General features: G+C 37.9%; 1 protein-coding gene and 1 pseudogene across 2 annotated transcripts; both read left to right on the top strand.

Moving 5' to 3' along the window:
• The first annotated feature begins 727 nt into the window (after positions 1–727).
• Positions 728–11,882, top strand: LOC136252356 (TNF receptor-associated factor 4-like; annotated as a pseudogene).
• Positions 11,883–14,748: 2,866 nt separating this feature from the next.
• LOC136252349 (TNF receptor-associated factor 4-like) lies at positions 14,749–21,682 on the top strand. Of its 2 annotated transcripts, XM_066044777.1 has the most exons (3): positions 14,810–14,888; positions 19,430–19,595; positions 20,157–21,682. In XM_066044777.1, exon 3 carries the CDS (start codon positions 20,162–20,164, stop codon positions 21,521–21,523), a length of 1,362 nt encoding a protein of 453 aa, XP_065900849.1. In that variant the 5' UTR covers positions 14,810–14,888; positions 19,430–19,595; positions 20,157–20,161; the 3' UTR covers positions 21,524–21,682. The 2 variants fall into 2 exon arrangements, with proteins under 2 accessions (XP_065900848.1, XP_065900849.1); XM_066044776.1 differs by lacking the exon at positions 19,430–19,595 and having other exon boundaries at positions 14,749–14,888.
• Positions 21,683–26,063: the final 4,381 nt, after the last annotated feature.

Raw genomic sequence — 26,063 nt, 5'->3', positions numbered from 1 at the left:
AGACCTATATAATATACAATTAGAGAACTGCACTTGTCCTCTGAAAATTCCCAACCTCGTTTCCAACTTGACTCGACTCTCACTGAGGATGAAGATCAGAATATAGTACGGGACATATTTTAGTGCCACCCCCTTGATATGTCTGTGTGTCGAGATCTCTGTCACTTAGCTAACTGATTGAAAACGCTAGAGAGTATTTCCAGATGAGGCAACTTAATGTAGCTAAATATAATATTCATAGATAAAATGGAAATTTAACAGGGGGAATAAGGATAGTGGCATAGCAAGGCCTTCAGGGATGGGTGGGTATGTTCACCCACACATTTCACATACCCATGCAATTGACTAACTACGTGTAGCACAAAATGAGAGTCCATTCTTGGTGGACTCTACATACATTTGGTTTAAAAACTGTTTTAAAAGTGCATAATTGCATAAATGTATCTAGCTAGTTAATAATATGATCACACTGCTGTTCCTGCAGCTTATTTCTAGCTAATTCAGCCACCAATTGCAATTTTTTCGCATCTAACCGACTTGCCTAACACTAGAGAATGCAATTTCGTCTATTAATGTATGTACCATGTTGTTGAAAATAGCTGAAATTTTTTTTTTTTCGTCTATAGCTATCACTTTAGGTCACTTAACCTCGCCAACAAAAGAATCCGTGCTGTCACTCCCAACTCAGTATTCCGGATGTGAAAAATAGACTGGATCCCCTCCTTCCTCGTGTTCCTCTTCCTCACCTAAAATTTCGATCACGTGATGTTGTGCGTTAAATAAAAAGTACCAAACTACTTGGATCACATGGTGTGATTATTGAAATATCAGCTGACTACAAAAGTATTTCGCTGCCAAGGTATGCACTATATACTTGTCTCTTGTTTGTAATGTGTCCTAGAAAAATTTGGGTGGGCACGTGCCCACCCAGTCCCACCCTTGGCTATGCCACTGATCATAAATAGGGATCGCTTTTTAAAAAGCCGCAAAACAAGAACGGATTGCTGGGGTGGTAATGTAAACCACAAATCTCTATTAACTTCTATCAGGATGTTACCACTTCTTTATTATTCAGTGGGTTCCCCCACTACCCCCTCGAGCATAGGTGGGGCTTTACAGGGAGAATTGACACGGAACTGATGCCCCATGGTGGGGTATTTGACATGTTATTTACAACATCTTTATATCCTCTTTCTTTGAAATTGAAGGCTCTATCCTTTATTATACTCGATTGCTATGCTTACATAACATCACCTAAATACAATTCTGAAACTCGTAAGCTAGACATACGCATTTCCGTGTTTTGACATTCTAATCGTTTTGCGTGCTGCCTTGTGCTGTCAAGAATGAGTGCCATGAAGAAAGTTCTAGTTTGTTTTGGTGAGAGAAAACGAAGTGTTGAAATTTCCGATGATGGGGAAAATGATGAGAAGCATCTTTGTGCCAATGGTATGAAAACATTTCAAGATTTGCTACAACCTGAAACGTACACCAATTTTTTCTTTCAAGTAAAAAGCAAGGATTGGGAAGGTGAATTTGTGGCCTGGTTGATAGCCAGGTGATTGAAGACAGAAGCATGGTGGAATTTATGATTGCAATGAACAGACGTGGCAACAAGTAAACAGGTGTGTATTTGACATTGTTGCACATGCGTACAGTTATATAATCTTTTATACACTAGCTACAGAATGAAGAGCTTGCAGGTCAAAGTGAAGTTACTCCTGTGGTTGCGACAGCAAGTGGATCTAGCAATGAGGTATAACAGCAATAGAAATTGTTATCTACTTCACCTTTTACAATTTTTAATTAACTGCTCCGTTAGCTGTTTTGAATTATAGCATCTCTACTTGTAGTGGTGTCCTGTAGATGGTGGTGGCATCACATTGGCTAAGCCAACTAAAGTATGTATAATTTAAGTATTGAGATGTTATAAACTGAGATTCTTGTAGGCCCCTGATAACACAGAACGTTCAGAGCAATTTAAGAGTTATATCCATGAGAAATCTAAAATATATGTAGGCCATCATCAAAAGAACCAACTACATATCAGCAAAAGATTAACAAAGCTTGTTATCATCTTGCTTTAAAAAATCCTTCTTTGTTATCTTCTCATCAAAAACTTCTGGACAATGGTTGACAAATGGTAAATCAGAGTGGATATGGATTCAAAAAGGATGAAAGTCATTCAAACAGCCTACAAGGCTTAGAATCTGAAATACCTAGTAAATGTTACAAGACCTCATAATCATAAACATTAAGAATGAAAAGGATTTCTGAGCTTAATGATGATTTCAGTGACCAGCTTATTCACCTATAATTGTAGATTTTAGTGCGAAAAGTAATTCTGCTTCAAGCAATGACACAAGTACTTCAAAATCTCCTTTACCTTTGGCAAGTAATTCTTCGTTGCCCTCATCCTGTTCTGAGGAATCAGATTTTCAGTAAGGCCTCCCCAGGACAAAATGGGGAGTCCTGCAATAGAACTAGCATACGTTTACTCTATTGAGTATAGTAAGTTATTGTCACAGCCCCAATGTATAGGGGATTCTGTACATGTATCACTTATTAATCGACTTTCTTTGCAAGAGTATATTATTGGTCATATGGGATATTGTAAAAGAAACCACAAAAACACATGTTTAAAGTGTACTCATGTTAAAATTTGCTGCAGTTGTTCTTCATGAGGGTTTCTGCCTCCTTTCATCTGCATTTAAGTAGCTTCACCAAATGCTAAGTATCAAACAGATACAGCACATAGACTGCTGCTACAAATGCCCCTGGTCTCAGTCCGAGTGGGAAACCCTTAAAATTCTTCAGATAAATCATTTACCCTGTTAATTGAAAATTTTCAAGCCATGGATTTTGCTAAAGTAGGTTTAATTCTAAATCGCTTAACTGCTTTGTTCTCTAGCTCTGATTCAAGAAGTCCTTAGCAAAATCAGATAGGGAACATCAATAGTAATAGGTATGCAATTTTTTAAAGCTTTAGGAGTATCAGCAACCAAGGCCTGACATAGATTTGGCTTTGAGTCTATGTTGAATCTTTTAGCCGAAGTTGAAGAAGCTATTACCAGGCTTGGGGTCAAATACTTTGAAAAGTATTTAAATACAAATACTCTGAAAGTATGAAATACAAATATACTTATACAAATACAAATACTTTTAAGAGCATTTAAATACTTTTAAAATACTTCTGTACTTTGATCTGAACTACATGTTACACAACCACCCAGTAGTACACAACTCTGTTTTAATATTGTTCAAATAAAATTTCAAGTGTATGGTAAAAACAACTGACCACTCACAACTAGCTAGCTACTTAACTTATTGATTATATCTTATAAACATAAATTCCTCAAATTATTTGTCAGTTAAATGGCATCGATCAGGGTGAAAGACTTTACCTGCTATGCTAAACAGTCTTTCTACGGGTTAGGTCATACAGATTCTCTTCCAAGTGAAGTATTTGAAGTATTTGCAGAAAGTATTTCAAGTTTTTACGTAATTTATTAAAGTAAAATTACAAATACATGTTGTTTCAAAACTTCAAAATACAAATACTCAAAAATAGTATTTAAATACAGCTAAATACAAATACTCATGTATTTGATCCCAAGCCTTGCCAAAGCTGTCAGAATTAGGGAAGCTATAGATGACATAGCAAGGATGCAAGACAGGTCACTTTTGGCAAACTTTGGTATCACTAATGAAACAAGCACTAGTTCTAGTGATGAAGACTCTTGAGACTACTGCACGTTCATGTGATTCTATCCCACCAGAATTTGATTCCTTGCCAGCAGATTATTTTAAGGAGAAAGTAGTAAAAAGTAACTATAATTAGTTTGAGATTTGTACTGAGTTGGGGCAAGAGTTTCCCAATGTTGATTTCAGCTTAAAGTTATTAAGCATAATTAGTAATCTTGGGCTGACGGAAGATAGGTTAGCACTAGTAACACAATCCTACCACGCATACTTATAATCAAAACAGGCTTCATATGAAGCTGAAAGAATAGCAAATATGGTAAATGGTGAAATTGTAACTGACTCAGAATCTGACAACCCTGATGAATACATTGGAATCAGTGATCTTGTAAGTGAAAGTGGAAATAAACTGATTATGAAATGGAGGGCTGTTATCAGAAGGCAAGCACAGAAAATGTGTGCCAAAATTATTGCTGACCTTTCAAGGAGAGTTTCCAAGCGAGTTAGCCGTATCTTAACAGAGTGTCCTGACATTGGAAAAACAATTGAAAAATATGTAGAAGATCATAACGTTGGTGCTGATAGCTAGAGACACATTGGTGTCTTGACATCTGATGGTAGCGTTCATCTTAAACAGAAGGTACCAATTAGAAGAATACAGAAACATCTTGAAGATGTCTGTAAACGAAAATTTCTTTTGGATCAATTGTGCAACTTTGTGTAGCTAGAATTAAAAGACAAAAGTCAGCAAAAAGGTATTTAGGCTTAGCAAAGTCATGACAAGGTGTGCACATAAGGGGTTCAATTTGAGATACAATTCTGATGCTCATTGGTCTGCAGCATTTTACAAGGGCCGAAAGACATTCAATATAAAGATGGGAAATGCATTACTAATATTAATCGTGATGATGCTGCAGGATTCTGCTTGGACACCTTAATAACACACAAACAGTATCCTACCCCTGTATTGGATGGTCAAGATATTCTAATGACACAAACTGACTATGTAAATAGATATTCCTCTACACTACAGACTACATCATACAATTTTTCTGCTACTGATACTACAACTGAAAATTGCATTGGTGTTGTAAAAGCAACCATTACATCATAAGAACCCTTGTCAGCATGCTGCAGACCTTCAAACGCTGGAACTCAAGGAAGAGTTTACACATGTGTTCTTCAGTGATACTGGTACTCATAAACCAATAGATTGTATACGTGTTGATGTAGCTTCAGATGAGGGTCCATCCCATGAAGAAGTTCAATTTTACTGGACAGAGTGACATATTAACTCCAAGCACTACATGTAGCAGTGGGTCTAGTTATTTGAATTATGTTGAACTCCAGAACGGATGTTCGGCACTGGGTCATGCCAATACATTCATTCCTTCAACTCTCTCTGGCTGTTGTATAGATCCGAACAGTGGGACTGTTAATGAAAACAGGTTAAAGGAGAACTTGAATATGGCAATAGATGCCTATATAAGCAGAGTAGATGGCTGTGCTTGTGGAGACACCACTACACAGAGGTGCAGAATCCAGCCACAGTGTTAGGGAGAAGCCGCTAGTGTTTCTCAAAGGTTCTAAGAAAGCTAATGAAGCCTTAATACTTAACAGTCCAGATTTATTTCAGTACCTTCAGGCAGTGTGAAAAGTGAGAAATGATCATATGGTTAGTTGGCTACCCAGCTAGTATGTTTTCTATTTAATTTGTTGCTACAAAGAAGGATGCAAACATGAACTATACCAAGCGGGAAAACCTGCTGATCCCATTACTTGGTATCTGGGTAGTCCAACAGTTTATCAGCTTCCCTTTCCAGTAATTGATGAAGAACGTCCATGGGGCAGTGTACATTGCCTTTCCTGTAAAGGATTCTGTGCTGGGCATTACAAGACATTACTAGTAAATATATCATCTAAAGCAGAGAAAAAAAAATACTGCCGCCACCTTCTACTGTCCTTAAATGTTCATTTACAGATATTGCTTTCTATAAGCAACCCATCAGAGATGCTGCTCAATCTGTGCTGTTAATAGAAAATGAATGCCAATTGTGACCAGATTTTACAAAACCGATCCAAATCGCACATCAGGCAAAATCAAACTACCACCTCCAGTTGATAGCTACACTATCGTACTAGTTTTGACACTCAGTACTACTCAAATTACTCGAGGCTGGTTTCAACAGGTGTCTTTTCTGGGTGGTGTGTAGAGCTCGAATGGCAGTTTTAGGCTTTGTGAAGGACCTGGCTTGGCAAGAATCAGTGGTTTACTGGTAGACAGCCTGATAATGTTGGCCAGATGTTTTTTCTGTGGATTTTGCTACGTATCAGCCACTAAGGAGCCAGCACAGCCCTTTAATCTTGTCTCTGAACTCCAATCGTGGTCTGCCTCCATTTTGAGGTCTAACCTTTTCCCACCCCGCCGCCCCTACCCTCCACCCCTTTGTGAGCACTCGTGATACTACTTCACTCATCCAACTGTTCAGATTTTCTATCTTATTTGGCGGGAAACTCTGCGAACAGCTACAAGTACTGGAAGTGGTCTGAAAGGTAACAGATTGATGCATCTTTAGTGTAAATTTCATGCGCATGCTTGCTATCCTTGGAAAGTTATGTTGGCTTGAATTCTTTAAGATTGTTTATCTCGAAACTTCTAATGTGCAATTTGGATCGTTTTTCCAAAATCCAGTCACAAATATGGATAGATCATTTAGCAGCTGTATTTGAAAATTGCAAACGTAGTGCGAAAAAAGCTGCGGAGACACACTCAAAAAAAAAAGAAGAGAACAAGTGAACCTGTATCAGATGTCAGTCAGATTGAGTTACCAGGGTCATCTTTGTCTATTCCTGTAGTTGAAGATTTGAGTGAAGGTGACGAAATGTGTACATACTGTGGAACATGTGGTGAAGAATTTGGAGAATCAGGTGATACTACAGAACTTTGGATACGTTATGGCATTTGCGATAAATGGTATCACTGTTCATGTGAAAGCTTATACAGACCACCTTCCGAAGACCACTATATATGCAGAATGTGTCAACAATAGTGTACAAACAGTTTTATTACAGAACTCATGTGATATATACAGTTCTTGTACAGCCAGGTAAGCCTTGAAACTTGAATAATCCTGCAGAAAATAAGAAGTTTAAGATTGAATGCCAAATCCTTACCATGCACCTGGGGATTTGGCATGCAAGGTGTGCCCCACTATGAGGAATTTGACATCATGGTATGTCAAATCCCCATTATAGCCCCACCTATGCCCAAGAGGGGGTAGTGGAGGAACCCATTGATAGGTGCATAATTACTAGGCAGGCAGCACAGCTGATATGCCTAGGATGTAATATCAACAATAGTACAGTGTATGTTACGATCAATAAGAGTATGCATGCTACAATTACTAGTTGTGAAACAGTACGTATGTGTTAAATCAAAAGTTAGCTACAGTGTATATGTTACAATTACTAATTATAAACAAGAAGTTAGCAATCCCTTTTTGTTTTGTGGCTTTTTTTGCAATCCCTATTCCCACTTTTAAATTTACAGTTTTTATCTATCTAGATAGATTGTTTACTTTTTATAATCCAATACTGGATCGATTTTGTCATTACTATATGGTGGTTGCAATGAAGCAGGTACAGAGAAGCTAGCATTGTTTACAGGAAAGCTAGTTTTATGGATGAATTTGTGTCAAGGACTAGAGACCAATTTAATAGACACTTGGTGGCATTGTATGAAGTAGTCCAGACATGGGTTGGTTATCTTCCAAAAGCCACTGTACAGCTACGAATCAATGCTGACCATGATACAGCAAACCAAAAAGAGAATAAAAATTGGTCTTTCTTAATGCACACAGTATCACACTGCTGTATGTTGTTTGCACATTGCTAGTATAGGAATACATAGCTTAGATAATTACTAAGTAGATTGTGCAGCCGTGCATCCAATATTTTTTTAATTCTGGAATTCAGCCAAGACTGTTTACCCATTCCAGAGTATACAGTCAGTTGCATACTGAGACACACATACCAGTATGAAACAATTACAAAACAAAGCAATATATGTGACCATCTCAGTGAAAACCCGTATAGTTCGCACAAGCATGCATTTTGGGAAAAAAAATGAAATTTATAAAAAATGGTGAAATTACACGTGATAAAGAAATTTACACAAGTTTTAATTGAGCTATTACTTAGGGAAGGAAGTCTCAAATTAATTAAACCTATACACCATCTTATTTGCCTGCTCATGGAGAGTTTGAAAATTGTTGTTTTGTTTCTGTAGCCTCAGCAGTTTGCATGTCACATGCATTTGTTTACAATGCGGTAGATGTAAACAAGATCATTGCTGTTTCTTCAACAAAACCACCTTCATATGTCTATGCGCAAGTGACTCCAAGGCTAAAACCATACCTTGATTGATCTGCAAATTCATGATGAATATTTTAAGCCACATCCCAACTCTGTAGACTAATTCAAACGGAAGTTATGGCTGCAAATGTAAGCACCTTCAGTTTATTTTCAGTGTAGTGACTCTACAAATCAATTTCCTTGCTCTTCCTACTGTTTAGTGCTGTAATTCCAAAACTACTTACCGTGTTTTAAAAAATTGTTAATTTAAAAATGAAGTAGGGATCTATGCAATAAAAAGTAGTGTAACAAGAGATGAATGATGGTATTACAGCATAGCTCAGTAGGAAGTCCCTACTTTGGCATTGAACAAAATAATAATAGCAAATGTGCCAAAGTAGGGACTTTCCCACTGAGCTATGCTGTAACACCATCATTCATCTCTTGTTTCATTACTTTTTATTGCATAGATCCATACTTTATTTTTAAATTAACAATTTTTTAAAACACTAGTTTGCTTAGTTTATTGTTGTGGCACAGCCTAGCTACAATGTAACTTGTATTAGTCCACTTGTATTTTCCACATCTGTAGGTATGGGGGAGGAAGATACCATCACTTATAAACATCTCACCCATTTGCTTAGTGAGAGGTGGAGTTCCCCATATTCTGTGGTTATGGGCTGGCTTCGCTGTAGTTTGGGGCTCTCCTTGCTGCACTCTTCAATAATGTGTATCAGGGGATTGCATTCGTCCCTGTGTGCCTCTGGCTGTCAACCTTGCTGTTGCTGAGGGGCACCTGTCTCCTTTAGAACAATAATGTAATAGCTATATTGATTTTATATTGTGCTTGCTTCTTTTTCTTATAAAAATAGCTATGTCTACCAGAACAATGTAACTTGTAACTGTCCTATTACACATGACTGTTGTATTAGAGTATATCTCAAGTCAGCCAAGGGGTGTGCAGCTAGCTAGACCATTAGGGAGTAAGGTGGTCTTGTTTACTGTTAAGTAACTAGCTAGATTGTTAAGAGGTGGGGTCTCCGTATTCTATTGCTATTAGTCCACCTAGATCTTTATTTGATGGGCATGGTCGTAAACTTATCGCAAGCGGGATCCCAATCGTGAAGTTGCAGATATCTTGCAAGTGTACCTCTTATAGTAGTGCTGGGAGTGGAGCGCTTCTGAAATCCACCTCTGAAATAGTTCTGTGGCGTCTAAACATGCTGCTGAAAGAAAGTGTTGATACAGAAAATTAATGCCTTGATACGGTTTCGTTGGATGAAGAAGACAAGCAGCCTGATTGAAGATAAAAGAAAAGACAAGGCACAGAGGGCCTACACTTGTCAGAACCCTAAAAGGCACATCCCACTGGTGAGTTTGTTATTGTGGAATAAAATGGTGACCGTGCGCTGCTTCGTTTGGCCTCTAGCCTTGCGACTGTGGTCAATGAGGCAGTGAAACTAAAATTAGAGTTTCGCGATTTTTAAAAAAAAATTCTATATCCAACTACCTGTAAGTGTTTTGTTATATTTAATGTATTATATGGAGTAGTACTATTCCGTAAAGGTGATTTTCGTCATGTAAAATGTCTCTAGGATGATTTTTGAGGGCGGTATTTTGGGCGGCGCATGAAATTTTCGGTGTGATCCCTACTTAAACAGTACTACCATACCGTTTGATAATCGACTGAAACTTTGGTGACCCATTCCTTGGACATTGTAGATAATGCTAAGAAGATAAAAAAGAAATTCGGAAGATAGACGGGTTTTCGCTGAGACGGTCACATAATATATAATGCACACACAAAAACACAACATAACTGCACAAAGCACAATGTAATAATAAACCATACAATAAAATGATTATACAAATTGCGGAAGGTAGACAAGTTTTGGAAGATTCACTGTCAGTATGATTATTGCCACTACCCTGGGGACAACTTTGGGTGACTACAAATCCCCACCCATTGCCCGAGGGTGGGTGATAGATGCATAAGCCATATTACCGTATTATATTAACTAAACTAGTATTCCATTAGGCTTTGTGTGAAAAAGGAAATAGTTTATGGAAATCAAATTCATGAGAATAAATAAGCTGGCATCACCACTGCTAAGTTGAGGCAGCGTGAATGATGAATGTAGTTAGATGGCCTCTCGTAAGTAAACTACATACACGAAGAGAAAATGCAGTCTTGATTAATTCGCTAAATAATGTATTGTACTTCATACTATTGTTCAATCCATAGCCATAGTGTACAAAATTCCTGGGTGTAAGTAAATTGTGTAATTGCATCTTTGTGTTTATTTAATGATAAACAATCTTGTAAGCTTTTTTATAATTTCCAGTGAGAAAATGGCTATTGCCGCACACAGTGCAAGTGGTGGATATGAAAATAAGTTTGTTGATGTTCCATCAGATGCCCTTGTGTGTAAAATATGCATTCATCCTTGCCGAGATCCTTACCTGAGCGGATGTTGTGGGCACAACTTTTGCAAGTCTTGTTTGGATGATGCCAGGAGGGCTGCTACCAACTGTCCATTTTGTCGAAATGAAGAATTTTCCACATTTCCCAACAAGCTAAGTGATCGAGAGATTAGAAGTCTTCATGTAATGTGTACTAACAAGGAGAGAGGTTGTGAGTGGCAGGGTGAACTGAATGACATCAACAATCACCTTGGAAACAATGATGGTTGTCAGTTTGCAGATGTGAAGTGTTCCAATGAGTGTGAGAAGATGTTACAACGACAATATCTGACCAGTCATGTTGAGACTGAGTGTCCATGTCGTAAGGTTGACTGTCAGTACTGCCACATTACAGGAGAACATCAGTTTATTGAGGGAGAACACAAGGAACAGTGCCCCAAGCTTCCCCTACTCTGTCCCAACAATTGTGAGGTAGGGAGTGTCCCTCGTGAAGACATAGAAGCACACAGGAAGGAGTGTCCTCTTGAAATTGTCCAGTGTGAGTATCACAATGTGGGCTGCGAGGAGCAGATAACACATAACAGGAAAAGGGAACATGAACAGGAGAAGAGGGAAGAACACCTGTCATTGACTAAACGTAGGCTGACTGATACTCAGCAAGAACTAGCTGATACTAAATCACAACTTTCTAATGCAGTAGAACTAATAAATGCTTTAATGGTGACATTTCATCAGGCAACAGGACAGACTAGCCCCAGAAATGCGGCAGCAACTGTTTCAGTGGCACGATGGTGGGTGAGGTTAACAGCTTTGACCACAATGTTTAATTCAGGTGATCATGTCCTGTGGTCATGAATATTTCTGAGTTTAGTAAGAAAAAGAGGGAAGATGTGGTGTGGTACAGTGACCCATTTTACACTCAGGTTAAGGGATACAAAGTTGGCTTGAAGATTTATCCAGGTGGTCATGGTGATAGTAGAGGTACCCACCTATCAGTGTTCCTCTGCCTCATGAAGGGTCCACATGATGATGAACTAACATGGCCAATGAGGGGAAAGTTTTTAGTAATCCTGTTGAATCAGATCAGTGACTGTGAGCATCATTCAATGACTTGGCTTTATGATGGTCGTGCCTCAGACAGTAGTGCTGGTCGAGTTATTGATGGTGACAGAGGTAGGGGCAGTGGATATCCACAATTTATATCCAATGGAGACCTCCACAAGATCACCCCCAAATGTCAGTATCTCAAAGATGATTGTATCTTCCTCCAAGTTAGCAAACTGTAGACATACATAGTTATATTTTGGACTCAACATACAGTGTAGCTTTAGCTCTAGGACTACATTCAAAATTTAATACAATGTGTGCACCATTAGTAGAGTGACAATAATATATTAATACAAGTACAAGGAATTTTAGGGATCATAGAAATAAAATGTAAAGAAATACCTAGCTACACCTGCAGATATACCAGTGGACGTTTAATTACTACCTCAGTCTGTACAGCGTTACAAATGAAGAACAGTACAAGAAGCATTTCTGTATAATCAATCCAGTCACTACTGATCATGATACATGGATGATGACTGTTATAAACCTGATAGTCAGTGCAAGAAAGCCATAATGCACTACAGCGAATTAACACCTTACACTGTTGATGGAAAGAAATGAGACACACAGGAGGACAAAGGCAAGCCCATGATGTGTGTATTGTATTATGAATTGTAGTATGCTAAAAGGCCTGTTGAGCTGAAGTGACAAGTCATATATAGCCATTATTGAGTTAGTCTAAAGGCGTTAGTAAATAACCTGTACTGAACAAAAAAAAATTACATTTTGTAGCAACCTATTGGAAGCATAATAGCATTTCAGATTGCACTTTTTGTCTTGTCTACATCTATAACCAATACTGCCAAGGCGCCATGAAAGTATATTATGAGGCTGGTTTATGGTCAATAGCTTTTTGTGAAAAAATGCTCCATGATCCCTAATATTGTACTTTGTGTGGAAGGATCGAATAGTGTACTGTATTTTACATGGAACTTGTTGAACTGGATTGAGTTCATCCAACTAAACTAATTTCTTCTGCACTTTGTAAAGGAGAGATATCAGCACTACCTGGGTTGAGATTAGTGGTTTGCTTCTTCAGCTTGCTGGCAAGCCATAGTACATATTCCTGACTAACCTAATTATAGAGTCTCTGATGATCCCCCATTCATGCACTCATGCTTGGTGGGACCATTAACGAAGAACTTGAGTGAACATCAATCTGTTTGTGCACATGTTCAGCTACTTGAGCCAAAGATTTAGTCCTGAATTAAATACTTCCTCTTTTCTATTGATTTTCCATGTAGATGTGGCTTACCCATGGTCACAACATTATTGTCAGATAATGCCAACACCTTCAAATCAGCTTCTAAGGAAGTACATTGTACCAGGAGTGGATCAAAATTCCAAATTATAAAAAGTTAATAAATTAAGTATACAAACCTAATCATGCTTAAATAGAGCTTTTTGGGGCCAAAGTCTGTATAATGAAATAGTCACTATAACTAGTACTAATGAGAATAAGAAGTTGCGACATACTTAGTATACTATATTTACTATACTATACTTAGTATACTATATTTACGTAGTGACATGACCACTGTAATGAGGTAGTCTTATTATAGAGGTGATCTATCATAGATATCGTTTGTACAGAGGTGGGCATTAGTAACTATTTTACGAGTATTTACCAATTTATTTCTTCCAATTTCCACTGTTTACAATTGCCTCCACTAATCTACACATAGCTACTAAGTTACAAGACACCATGCAGATGGGGATCCAGGGTTTGGAAAACAAGGGGAGCAGGAGGTGTGGGGCCACAGCTTATAATTTTGAAATTGCTGTTACTGTATGGTTACTTACTTACTTACTGTATGGCTACTGTTGCTGTTACTGTAAGATTAATAATTATGGTGGTGGGGGCAGTTAATAACCATGGATATGACACAAAACAATAGTATCACTCATTCCATAAGTGTCCCTGGTACTGACCTATGAGAGAACAGTGTTAATTTTTCTACAACGATTCTATTGCTGAGTCATAAGTTGTAAACCTTTAATTCGAATGAGCGGACTGATGATAGCTAGTCCAGCAGACTGTATAAATAATCAATCTTGGATAAGCACACTTGGCTGTACATGTGAATTGCAGAAGTATAGGAAAAGGAAAATGAAATCCACCAATTGACACTTTGAAGGTCAATGTACAGAGTTACTTGGTTTAGTTCCTATAGTGTGTGTGTTTCATGTCCATCAGCTTTGGCATGAGTATGTTTATTCGTCTTTATTTATGGATTCAATCTTTTTACCCAATAATCTTCATTGCTATAGTTTCTGACTAACTTCTCCAGCTTCGTAATTACAAGTGCTTACTTGTCTACACTGGCTAAGATGTACAAATTTGCTTCGAGTTGATAGTTAATAATGTTTGTCATTTAGCATCTCTTGCAACAGTATCTCATTGATTTCTTATGCTAGCTCCATTACCACCCCTCTATATTCTCCACGAATCGCACGAATCACTCTACAGCAATCAAATTTGGCCTTATTGTGAGCAGTGATACCTTCTTGAGCATGTACCCTTTATATAAAGAGAGGAATGGGGAATGACATTGGCTCATTACATATGTATGTATAGCATAGATATTTGTAACCGTGCCATGGGCCTGTAAAAACAGGGCATGTGTGCACAAACTACACCAGCACACAACAGGTCATAGCTATTTCAGTATTGAGTAGAATATTTGCATTCTGTAACTTAGAAACTATGAGCCATAAAGGTTTGAAAAAGTAGCCTCAGGCTATAGGTTTAGCTATGTGCCCACGTACCCAGGCCCACTCAGCTTTTATATCTATGATCATATATAGCAAGAGTTAATAATAGTGGGGAGGGCTCCCCACTATTATTAACTCTTGATCATAGCTATGAGATTAAGTGATTAAGGCCCAAAACCCAATGTCAACAATAGCTATTATATTAATTTTAAAATATATAGCTATTAATTATTGCTAAAACTCATATGCATGTATAACAAATTAGTGAACATGTCACCGGCTGTCTGCTCCGAGGTCTGCTCTTACAACTAACAGTATAGCCGCTATAACTATTGGCTAGTCTAGATGTGTTCTTACAGTTAGACTACACGTGTAGGCATACCTGCTCTATGCACGTGACTATGATGACATACAATTTACTGAGTTCGACCACAGTTCGTCATTGTTCTATTAAACGAGCACCACTACTATTTCGTGGCGCCAGAGGTAGTATATTCTCCGTAAACGGGTACGGAGAATATACTATATCTATGGTGCGCGTGACTAGTGAACTGAGGAGTGAAAGCACCAGAGACTATTTACAGGTGAGATGACTTATTTCGTATTCAATACTAGGGCCTAACTACTCATCTGCACAGACTGCAGTATAATCGCGCGGCCGCGGACCCGGTTTCTCCCCGTGCACTGCAACCTTTGGGTGGGGAGTGCCTTATGGCAGAAGCGCGAAATAGGCTAGTTGTAGGCAGATTTACCAGAGATTGGGCTGCGATTACCAGGTCTAGTTTTGGAGTCGCGCCTCGTCAGCGGTACCGGTTGCGCAATGATCGTGTTCAGTAACAAGCATATCATTGGGGCCCGTGCAGAGTCGCTCAGGCTTTTGCTGTAGGCGAGGTATATGACACCTCTAGTCGAGCCTCTAGTACACCCTTCGGCTTATCAAAGTCACAAGCGATTTCCGCCCACGAAAATAATTAGAACTCTAGATCTAGTCTCGTAATGCAAGCCTCAGCCTCATAGCTAGTGACACAAAACTAGTATACCTTACAAATCATACTACAGCAATCGCGTATGAATTTTCAAATGGTGAAGTTTCAAATCATGAAAAGATTTCTAATGTGCAGATTTTATTTATTTATTTTTTATTTATTTATTTAGCTTTAGCTACAGCATGTGTGCAAGTAAAAAATCAAAATTGCATGCTGAAGGTATGCCAGCAACAGGTGCTGACATCCAAGGTGAAAAAAAAAGTAAACAATTTTAGTTACCATTCAATACAGAATTATAGTTACAGTTCATTGAAGTTAGCGGAGATAGGCACACTGGAGCGGCAATGACATGGACAAAGGGATGTGAAAAGTGCAGGCTCGATCAGAATTGAAATTATTGGAAAAATGAGTCCATAAGTGTTGGATTAATTGGCATTTGATATCGTTAGTTGGTAATGAAATGTTAATAGCTAGGAGATAGTTGTAAAGTCGTACGATTCTGTTGAAATAAAAGTGACGCTGTGCTGCTGAAGTTGTTCTAGGATGGATTAGCTTGTGATGTGTCCCTGATCTGGTAGATTTACTGGTAAAGGAAATATGGTCTCTGATGTCAAAGTTGTCTGATGGCGATTTCAATGATTTTATTATTGTTATTGTTATTAGTGCTTTACAGTGACCAGCACTGAAGGTCTTAGGAACATAAGGTTGCGAAGGTGTCACACCCCTCAGCTATAGGTCAATCCAGAACTGAGAGGCGCATGGTCCGCGGGTCTGGAAATCTATGGTCCAACCGGACCATTTCTGGCAACGATCTATAGATTGTTTGGTCTTCCTGAACTAGTTCATCCTGGACCAAAATTGGCCCGGCATGCATGTGAAAGAAGTTTGCTACGATTATGTGCGTAATCATGGAAACATGGTAAATCACACACTAACTTGCAGATAGGCACCAGCCTATTATGCTTTTAATTTTTCCTATTATGCTATGCTGCAGTGCTCAAACATTTTGCCTGTTATGCTCATAATTATGCTCAAAATTTTTGCCATAGTTCCAATGTTTTGTTACTTTCTAATGGATAATGATAAACTTTGGCTTATGAACAACTGGTTAAATGTAAAATGTACTCGTTGTGCATTAAGGATTTGGCTGCATTGTAAACTATAATAACAGTGGCGTCATCAGTGGCATAAACTGTTTTATTATTGTAAGTCAACCTTTTTCTGTGGCATGCATTTTTGCTTACAGTATGACAATTATTCTGCCTATTATGCTAGCATTATGCATGATGTTTTCAGGCACCTATTATGCTCAAAATTATGCTGGCATAATAGGCTGGTGCCTACTTGCAGAACTAATTCAAAACATTTTTTTCATAGTAACACTAAGATGTTGGGATGCCAATAGAGTGTTCCCTTCCAAGCTATCCACCATTCAATTTGCAAGATAGCAACAAAGTAGCTTTCAACTTTTAAATGATATGCTTAAATTTCCTCTGATTTCCTTCAGCTATGTAGCTCATTTAAATCACCATTCATTGCACTTTCCGATCTGGTCTGGAATCTGATGTATTTATCACATGTCACAGGTTATTACGCCATTTATTACATGGCCCAGAAACACCCAATACAAAATGTTTGGGGGAATTTGCTTTGGTTTAGGCCACCAAAAGCTCCGTAAAAGTTGAGACTGTACTTGCAGAGAGTTTACTCTACCTGTATCACACCCAGAAAACTACAGTACCTAATGGAGGCTGTACACAGTAATTAATTTCATTTTTATAAGCTTTTCGATAGAATTGTATTGGATATGCCTGTTCCATCTGGCAATTTTGCTGCATATGGATTATGCATGGTAATTTAGTGCTTCTGACCCTGACTGAAAATTGCACTCCTGTTTTAAAATTGTGTCATACATGTTTTGTTTTAATAGCTACACAAGCATCTCCATGGCTTTAAAGACTGTTCATGGTAACAATCTGGGTAACTTGTAACTGATAGCCCAATACTTGCAGTTTGTTCCGTGTATTAAAACAGTATACTGTAAATTTTGAATGGTAGCGCAGTTTGCAGTACAGCAGTTTTGCAATTTCGTACTAATTGTAGAGCGGTTGCATACGAATGCATGTTTTGATAAGGTAATTGATCTCGTACAAGTGTGAGGAAAAATTGAAAACTTTATAGGGATCATAGGAATAAAAGCAATGAAACAAGGTCATCTGCAGCTATACTAGTTGACTTACTTAAGTCATGGCTATAGTATTGACAGGCTGTATATGACTGAAGTATATATATAGGAATAAAATGTCAACTCATGATCATATAGCTGCAGGTGTAGATGACATCCTGCTTTCTGTTTCTATGATCCCTACTCAATTGTAAAATTTCTAATTTTCCTTGCACTTGTTTGTTTACTTTTTTATTGGTTAACCATCACATACCACATCAAAGGAAAGAATGGTGCCAGAACCATCATAAAAACTACTGAACATGCACCCCAACTATCAATTATTAAAACATAAAGTGGCTATTTCACTTCGTTCTCAGCTATGTTCCAACCGTTATACAGCATTAAAAGTACAAGAAGTGCCTAAGCAATCAATGCAGTCACTATGGAAATTACAACTGAACATACACCACAGTTATCAATGATTACTGAAATGCGAAGTGGCCATTCTGCTTCAGTTTCAGCTTTGTTCCACCCCCACACAATGAGAAGGTAGATTTTATGGGGGCTAAGCCACAACAAAGGCACAGGGCATCAGTAAACTCATCCTTGAGAAGCAAAAAGCCATACTGCTCCAAAAGAAGGACCAAGAGCCAGGAAGAGGCCTCTTTTTCTGTCAGCACTCGATGCAGGTAGGAAGGACAGCAAGACACAACAGATCTGGAGTGGTCTAGAAGGAACTGATTCTTAGCAGAGGTAAGATGTTTAAACAATTCATTTTGATGATGGATAACCTCATTGGGCCAAAAGGGAAGTCCAATTTGAACAATTTTAGCTACCTCCAGTGGTGTCAAGCTTTGAATGATGCATGGAGGTTATGGATGAAATACTAACTGACAACCACTGGTGTCAGGGACATCCTTTGCTATTGCTCTAGTCAATAACTGACTACTACTGTGGCGGCAGTACATTGGGAATGGAAAGATATTATTCCTTAATGCTGTAAGAAATTTTAATGCTCATCATCCCGATGGTGAGAAGTCTCAGATCCTTTCCAGACTATAACAGCATAGACAGACTAGGCATCCAACCTTACCACAACACTATGAAGAAAACTTGTCCTGGATGGTAGGATAGTGTTTCTTTATTAGTTTTTTCAAAGAAGGCAGTCCTGTGCCGGGCATCCAGTCAGTCATTTGCTTATTACTGTGTATACTTTTTATGTACAATAACTCTAGATAAGATTTGGCTATGTAGCAAGTTTCATCTGGTCCTTTGTATGGAGCAAGACATAAAATTAATGAAGATACCATTTCTGTGAAGCCAACAAGCATATATTTCTCTGGTTTCATGGTGGATACCGCAATGGTAGGGGATCTGTTTATTTGGACCCTATAGTGGCCCTCCCATCCACCAAACTGCTATGCTAAGATGTTATAGTGTTATGTATACTGCATACAGAGCATGTACAGAGAAGCTCTACATGTTTTGCTAATTAAGAAGGGGCATGAGGGTATTTTCCCAGCATCTGTCTACAGCTTAAGTGTTTCGATGATAGAATTCATTAACAATCTAGGTACTTAAAATAGTACATGTACAGCCATTTCAAAATCTTGTGTTTGAATTTGATTCATCAGCAAGGCCTTTAAAATCAAGGTTGGCATTGATGTGTACACTCCATTTACACCTCTCAGATGAAGTAAGGAAGGACGCTTGGAATATCTCACTGTAAAATTGAGTCTAAATTTTACTCTGACCACCTGTGTCTTGGTCTGGGTGTTATCCTTCTCTTGGATCTGCCCCTGCTGTTCATAGGATTATATGGAGCCATGCTCATTTATGGTTTTTTTTTTGTTGCTGTCAGTTGGCTCATAGATGTTATGTGAACCCAATTGATTGTTAATTAATAAGCCTTACCTGTGATCTTGTTTGGTTAACATAATAACTATCCACTTAAATCTTGTTGTTCTTGCAGACCATCTTTACACTAGTGGAGCCGGACTAACCAATATTGTGCCCAAAATGGACCTCTTTATGAACAGCTTGCAATTGTACACCTCTGTTTTAATCGAATCAGGTCCCATTCAGATTACTGTACGTTTCAGTGGTGCTGACATGATGTCAACCCTGATAGGAATACGGTATGTGACCAATCTTCTCTACTGTTGGTTTATCTTGTGACCACATTCATATTGAATATCACTTGTTGAGGCTGTGAAGCGTGCTACCATAAGTGAAGGGTCAAATATGTACTGGTTCATTTCTTTGAGGTGAATATATAATAACAATGGTTTATGTGTTGAATTACAACAAAATCAGCCAGGAAGTATAGATGCTTTCTGGTGCCTAACAATAACAACTTATTACCCCCCAGTTTTACCATCGTCCTGTACAAGCTATTCTGAATTCCGAGTTTTATGTAATCATTTGTGGGTGATACCAAGAGTTCATATATAATATAATTTACATTTGAATAGGGATCATAGAAATAAATAAGAGAGATCATTTACACCTGTAGCTATAATAGTGCATGGACATTTACTCCCTTCAGTCATGGTTATACTATTGCTATAGGGATAAAATGAGCAGTAAACAGATTTGCTGAGAACAAGAAGGTTGTGTAACAATACCTTTGTATTTATTTTAGTGATCACAAGTCATTTATTAAAATTATGCTTTTGTGTTATTTACTTTGTTAACAGTGAATATGGCAATAGCAACATCCAGTACAAGTGGCGGATATGAAAATAAGTTTGTCAATGTTCCACCGGATACCCTTGTCTGTAAACTATGCATACATCCCTGCCGAGATCCTTACCTGAGTGGATGTTGTGGGCACAACTTCTGTAAGTCTTGTTTGGATATTGCCATGAGAACCGATACTACCTGTCCATTTTGTCGAATTAATGTTTTCACTACTTTCCCCAACAAACTAAGTGATAGAGAAATTAGGAGTCTTCATGTGATGTGTACTAACAAGGAGAGTGGTTGTGAGTGGCAGGGTGAACTGAATGACATCAACAATCACCTTGGAAACAGTGATGGTTGTCAGTTTGAGGATGTTAAGTGTTCCAATGAGTGTGGGAAGGAGTTACAACGACAATATCTGACCAGTCATGTTGAGACTGAGTGTCCATATCGTAAGGTTGACTGTCAGTACTGCCACATTACAGGAGAACATCAGTTTATGGAGGGAGAACACAAGGAACAGTGTCCCAAGCTTCCCCTACCCTGTCCCAACAAGTGTGAGGTAGGGAGTGTCCCTCGTGAAGACATGGAAGCACACAGGAAGGAGTGTCCTCTTGAAATTGTCCAGTGTGAGTATCAAAATGTGGGGTGTGAGGAGTGGATGATACATAAAAGGAAAAGGGAACATGACCAGGAGAAGATGGAAGAACACCTGTCATTGACTAAACGTAGGCTGACTGATACTCAGCAAGAACTAGCTGATACTAAATCACAACTTTCTAATGCAGTAGAATTAATGAATGCTTTAATGGTGACACTTCATCAGGCAACAGGACAGACTAGTCCCAGAAATGCGGCAGCAACTGTTTCAGTGGCACAGTGGTGGGTGAGGCTAACAGCTTTGACCACAATGTTTAATTCAGGTGATCAAGCTTGTCCTGTGACTATGAATATTACTGAGTTTACTAGAAAAAAGGAAAAAAGTGTGACGTGGTATAGTAATTCTTTTTTCACTCATGACATGGGATACAAGGTTTGTTTAAAGGTTTGTGCTACTGGCAATGGTGATGGTAAAGGTACTCACATGTCAGTGTTCCTGTACCTCATGAAGGGTCCACATGATGATGAGCTAACATGGCCACTGAGGGAAACATTTGAAGTAAAAGTGTTGAACCAGATCAGTGACTGTGAGCATTATTTAGTAACATTGGTCTATGATGACAAGTGCAAAGATGACACTGCTGGTAGAGTCATTGATGGTGACAGATCTAGAGGTTGGGGACATCATAAGTTTATTTCCAATGAAGACCTCTACAAGGTCACTCCCACATGTCAATATCTCAAAGATGATTGTATCTTCCTCCAAGTTAGTAAACTGTAGACATTGTTACATTTTGGAACTGCAATATACATTGTTACAGTAGCTGTAGCCTCTAGGACCACATTCGAAGTTTTATACATGTGTGTATACACTTTTAGCCAAAGGTAGTGACAATATTAATATTATTAGTACTGTAGAGTGTTCCAGTAACATTGTTTAGATGACTCCATTTGGTCCATTGTCTTGTGCCTAATATAGGCCACATGCTACTGATATGTCAAGTCACCACTGCATCAGGAATATTTTTGTATAGTACATGCTGCATACAAGACTTTGATTCTAGATTTCTGTATTTACAAGCTTTTAGCTTTCTCAGAAGTCACTTGTGGAATAGCAATTTCAATTAGGGCTATAATGATTGTGACTTTTTATTCAAACATGTTACATTAACTGATAATAACCTGTCAACAAATCTGGGAGCAGTGGTAGCTGACGGGCATGAATGTTGTAGTATATTGCTGTAGTTAAGGCAGAAAGGATTTGAAAGGAGTAATCCCAAAACTGTAGTATTTTGCAGTTTAAAGGCCTTAAAATTAATGTAAAGTGATGCTAATCTATACAGCAGCAACTATTCCAAAGGAATTTTTAAAACCCCTTCCCCTTAGAATATTGCCTATGACTTTGAGATATGACTAGCAATTTGCAAAATTAAATGATTTCACATTTCTAAGCAGTCTTTTGGGTGCAAGTATTTCTCTTCTAAAAATGAGATTACTACTGAACTTCCTACTTGAAAAAGTGGTAAACTGCTAATAGCCTGCATGGTGAAAACATGTCACATACCGGGTATGTACCTACTGTATGTAGGCTACCATTGGTTAACACCAGAAAATACTGTGGTTAACCACGCAGTCAAATGATGATGACCACCATGTGACTAGCCACTATTTTGTAAACATGTCCATATGAGGTCATCATCTTTTATCTTCAAATGAAAGGGGAATATATACTTTTTAAAATCTTCTGGTGTATGCAAAGTTTTTCATTTACATTCTTGGCACACTGTAGTTGCTGGATGGTTTGAAGAGTGGAATAGCATGAGTGTCTAGAGAGTAACAAAAAACAGGCATTAAGAAAACTTGGTCATGCAGACATAATGTGAATTCTACCATATCTGATTAAAAGGCTTCCAAAAAAATAAACAAATCTCTCTAGACTTGTTTCAAGGATACTCAGTCTGCCAAGGAGATTTATCACCAAATTTACAAACAGTTTATTTTCAAACAAAAACCAATACCACAAGCTGTTACATGTCTGTTGGATCTGCTTTCTGTGCTCATGTTCCTGGAGGCTTGTAATACATAGGTGACAGTCAACTTTCCTGGGGTGACTTGATGACTTTGATTTTGCTGAGCACTTGGTATATATAGGCTTAGACTCTATTTAGGCCGTTTTGGGTGGGTAATAAATTTCATATACTCCACCTTGTTTTCTAATATACTCTACGCCTTCAGGCACAATATAACATATGCTCAAAATCTAGGTTCATCCAATCGCTATGCATTGTTCATGTGCAGTGATTTAATGAGTGTGATTATTTTGTCACGTGAGGACGCATAGTTGCCATGGCGCTAGTATTATCGCAAGAAAACTAGCCGCTTTTGCCAAGCCTACAGCAGAAACAGCCGTGGATGAGGTAAGTAATCTGAGTGTAATGTGAAATAGAGTCTAAAGCAGTTACACGGGCACAATGTGGAGTCTATGAAATTTATAAACCCTCAGGCCCTTAGTAGCGCCCTCGCTTTGCTCGTGCACTACAGTCCGGGCCTTCGGGTTTATAAATTTCATAGACTCCACATTGTGCCCGTATAACTATTATTTAGCCAAATAGCAACAGTTCTGGGAATGTATATAAATAGTCTCAACTGGCTTCAAAGCAAAATTATCCCCTTTAGTCTATTTCTGGTTCCTATAAGTAGCTATAGCTCAATAGTCACACATTCTACCACCTGGTAAAACTTGCCAAAAGTGCTTAATAAGCATAAAGTACAAAGTTAAACGAGGGAATTTTTTTGGCAATTTTCTCCCTATAATCTTCTGTAATGCAAATATTGAAGCAGATGTGTGTATAGTTATTTTATATGAAAATACTGCAGTGCAGAAAACAGACTTATCTATTTTGTTGCCACCAAAGTACAGATGCATACACTAGATTATTTGATTGATGTATGTAGCAAGTGCAATTGATGTTATGACCCATGAATAATCACATCAAGACTTGGTTGAATATATTCAATGTCTGACATGCATGATTCCTTCAATCGTGCATTGTACAATAATATTTACAAAGTTACAGGCTCTTGAAAATGCTATATATATACTCAAAACGTTTGAGGTGTTTGTTCTAGTGACCCACCTGATGGTCATGGGGATTGATAAAAAGTGGCATGGCTTAGTTGGGATAGTGTTAGTTGAATTTGTGGCATTTATGCAGCTGTTGTGAAGGTGGTATACAACTTTCATGTATATGAGGAGATGAGTGTTTTAGATACATAATTATTATGTGGATATTGCCATAATCACCAGGTAGTATGCCAATTGGTAGCATAGTGTTGAATGTATTTCATTTGACTAATGTTGTAGATAAAAACTGACATGGTATCAGAGTGTGATGATGGCAATACATGTGCTGTGTCACAAGTTTTATCTCTTTTATAAATCTAGCTAGGCAAGCCAATTGGTGTACTACTGTCAGAATCACATAGTTACTTTCCGTTACATAAACACTAACAGCTATTCCAACAGTGTTGGGACTTACTTTTTAAAAGTAACTAGTTACATTATTACTTGCAACTGAACTATTTAGTTACAGTTACATATTACCCAAAAAATACAGTAACTATAATAATATTACATAATTATTATCTTACTTTGTGTTCACAGCATTAAGCTGTCACGTGTGAAACTACCACCTTATCACGTGACATGATTACGTTGTTGGGAAATGTGCAAATCTTGGTTATAAGTAAGAAGCTGGTGAATAAGCTTCATTCAGTAGGCTTCATTACTTCGTTGTGGCTAGGCGTTACTCAGTGAATCACGAATGAGATTAGTAACTTCGTTACTTACAGTAATAATATTATGTAATATTAGATTCGTTACAGTAACTATATTACTTAGGTAACGGGTTACATTTGTAAGTAAAGTAACTTGAGTTGTATTACCTGTTTTTATAGCGTATTTCGTTATATTACTTAGTTACCACAAAAGTAATAATATTACATAACGCATTATAATTATACGTAACACGTTACTCCCAACACTGTATTCCAATAGGGACCCGCAGAATTTGCAGATGGTAAAAAGAATCCAGAATAATAGGATGAGAAATTATAAATTAAAGTTCATAAGTATAATAAAAATACTAGATTTATCCTATCAGTTTTAAGTCAAGTAAAAAAACATCATGTTAGATACAGGAGACTCGCTCCCTTCGTTATTAAACTCTCAGAGTGACTTGTTTGTTGGTTTGACTGTATAGATATACTAACCCCAGGTGTTAGTGTATCTATGGTTTAACTCAACTCAGAGACAAGAACCTGAAGTTCTGGTTGTCGTGCCGCTAATCTTATCAGGGGAGTCAAGCGCAACAGAGAGTAAGGAATGTGATACCTATAATTATTATGCACCTATCAATATTATCCCCCTCCCGAACAACAGTGGGGGAAAAGTGCAGGTGGAGATTTGGCTTTTTCAAAATTCAAATTCCTAACACATGCAACAAGCATAAAATCCCTGCCCATGTGTACTTTGGGAAACAGGTTATTCTAGGTACATAGCCTGTAAAGTCAAGCAAGAACTACTTTATTTTTGGATGATCAAATCCCCTGTGTCCGGTAATCATGAATATCACTGAATTTAGTGAAAAGAAAAGTGATCAGGTAGACTGTTACAGCAACCCTTTCCACTCTCACGATAAGGGATACAAGTTGTCTGTGCATACTTATTTCGGTGGTTGTGGTTTTGGTAAAAGTACTCACCTGTCAGTGTTCCTGTACCTCATGAAGGGTCCACATGATGATGAGCTAACATGGCCAGTAATGGCCACTGAGGGGAAAATTTGAAGTGAAACTGTTGAACCAAATCAGTAACTATGAGCATTATTCAAGGACAGTGACCTATGATGAAGATGATACTGCTGGTAGAGTCACTGTGGGTAACAGAGCTCGTTGGGGAAATCATAAATTCATTTCCAATGAAGGCCTACACATGGTCACTCCCACATGCCGGTATTTCAAAGATGATTGTACAGTATCTTCCTCCAATTTAGTAAACCGTAAACATAGCATTTTGCATGGAACTACAACATACAATGTAGCTTTAGCCTTTAGGAAAATTTAATACAATGTGTGTACACCATTAGAATATATATATATATATATAGTGACAAAATTAATGTATCCGAATCTGCAAGAATCCCATAAGCCTAATTTTACGGGAAGGTACACTGGAAAGACTACTGGACTGGTATTTTTTGTTATTAAATTATTTTTTACATTCCAAGATACAGGGTGTGTTAAAGTGTATTTGTGAAAAAGAA

This window comes from Dysidea avara, chromosome 4, assembly GCF_963678975.1.
Source record: "Dysidea avara chromosome 4, odDysAvar1.4, whole genome shotgun sequence".
Lineage (NCBI taxonomy): Eukaryota > Metazoa > Porifera > Demospongiae > Dictyoceratida > Dysideidae > Dysidea > Dysidea avara.
This window is presented reverse-complemented; position numbering and strand designations above follow the sequence as displayed.

Bases quoted from the DNA above. Each gene is read 5' to 3' on its own strand.
- LOC136252349 (XM_066044776.1), top strand. From the start codon at position 20,162: ATGGCAATAGCAACATCCAGTACAAGTGGCGGATATGAAAATAAGTTT.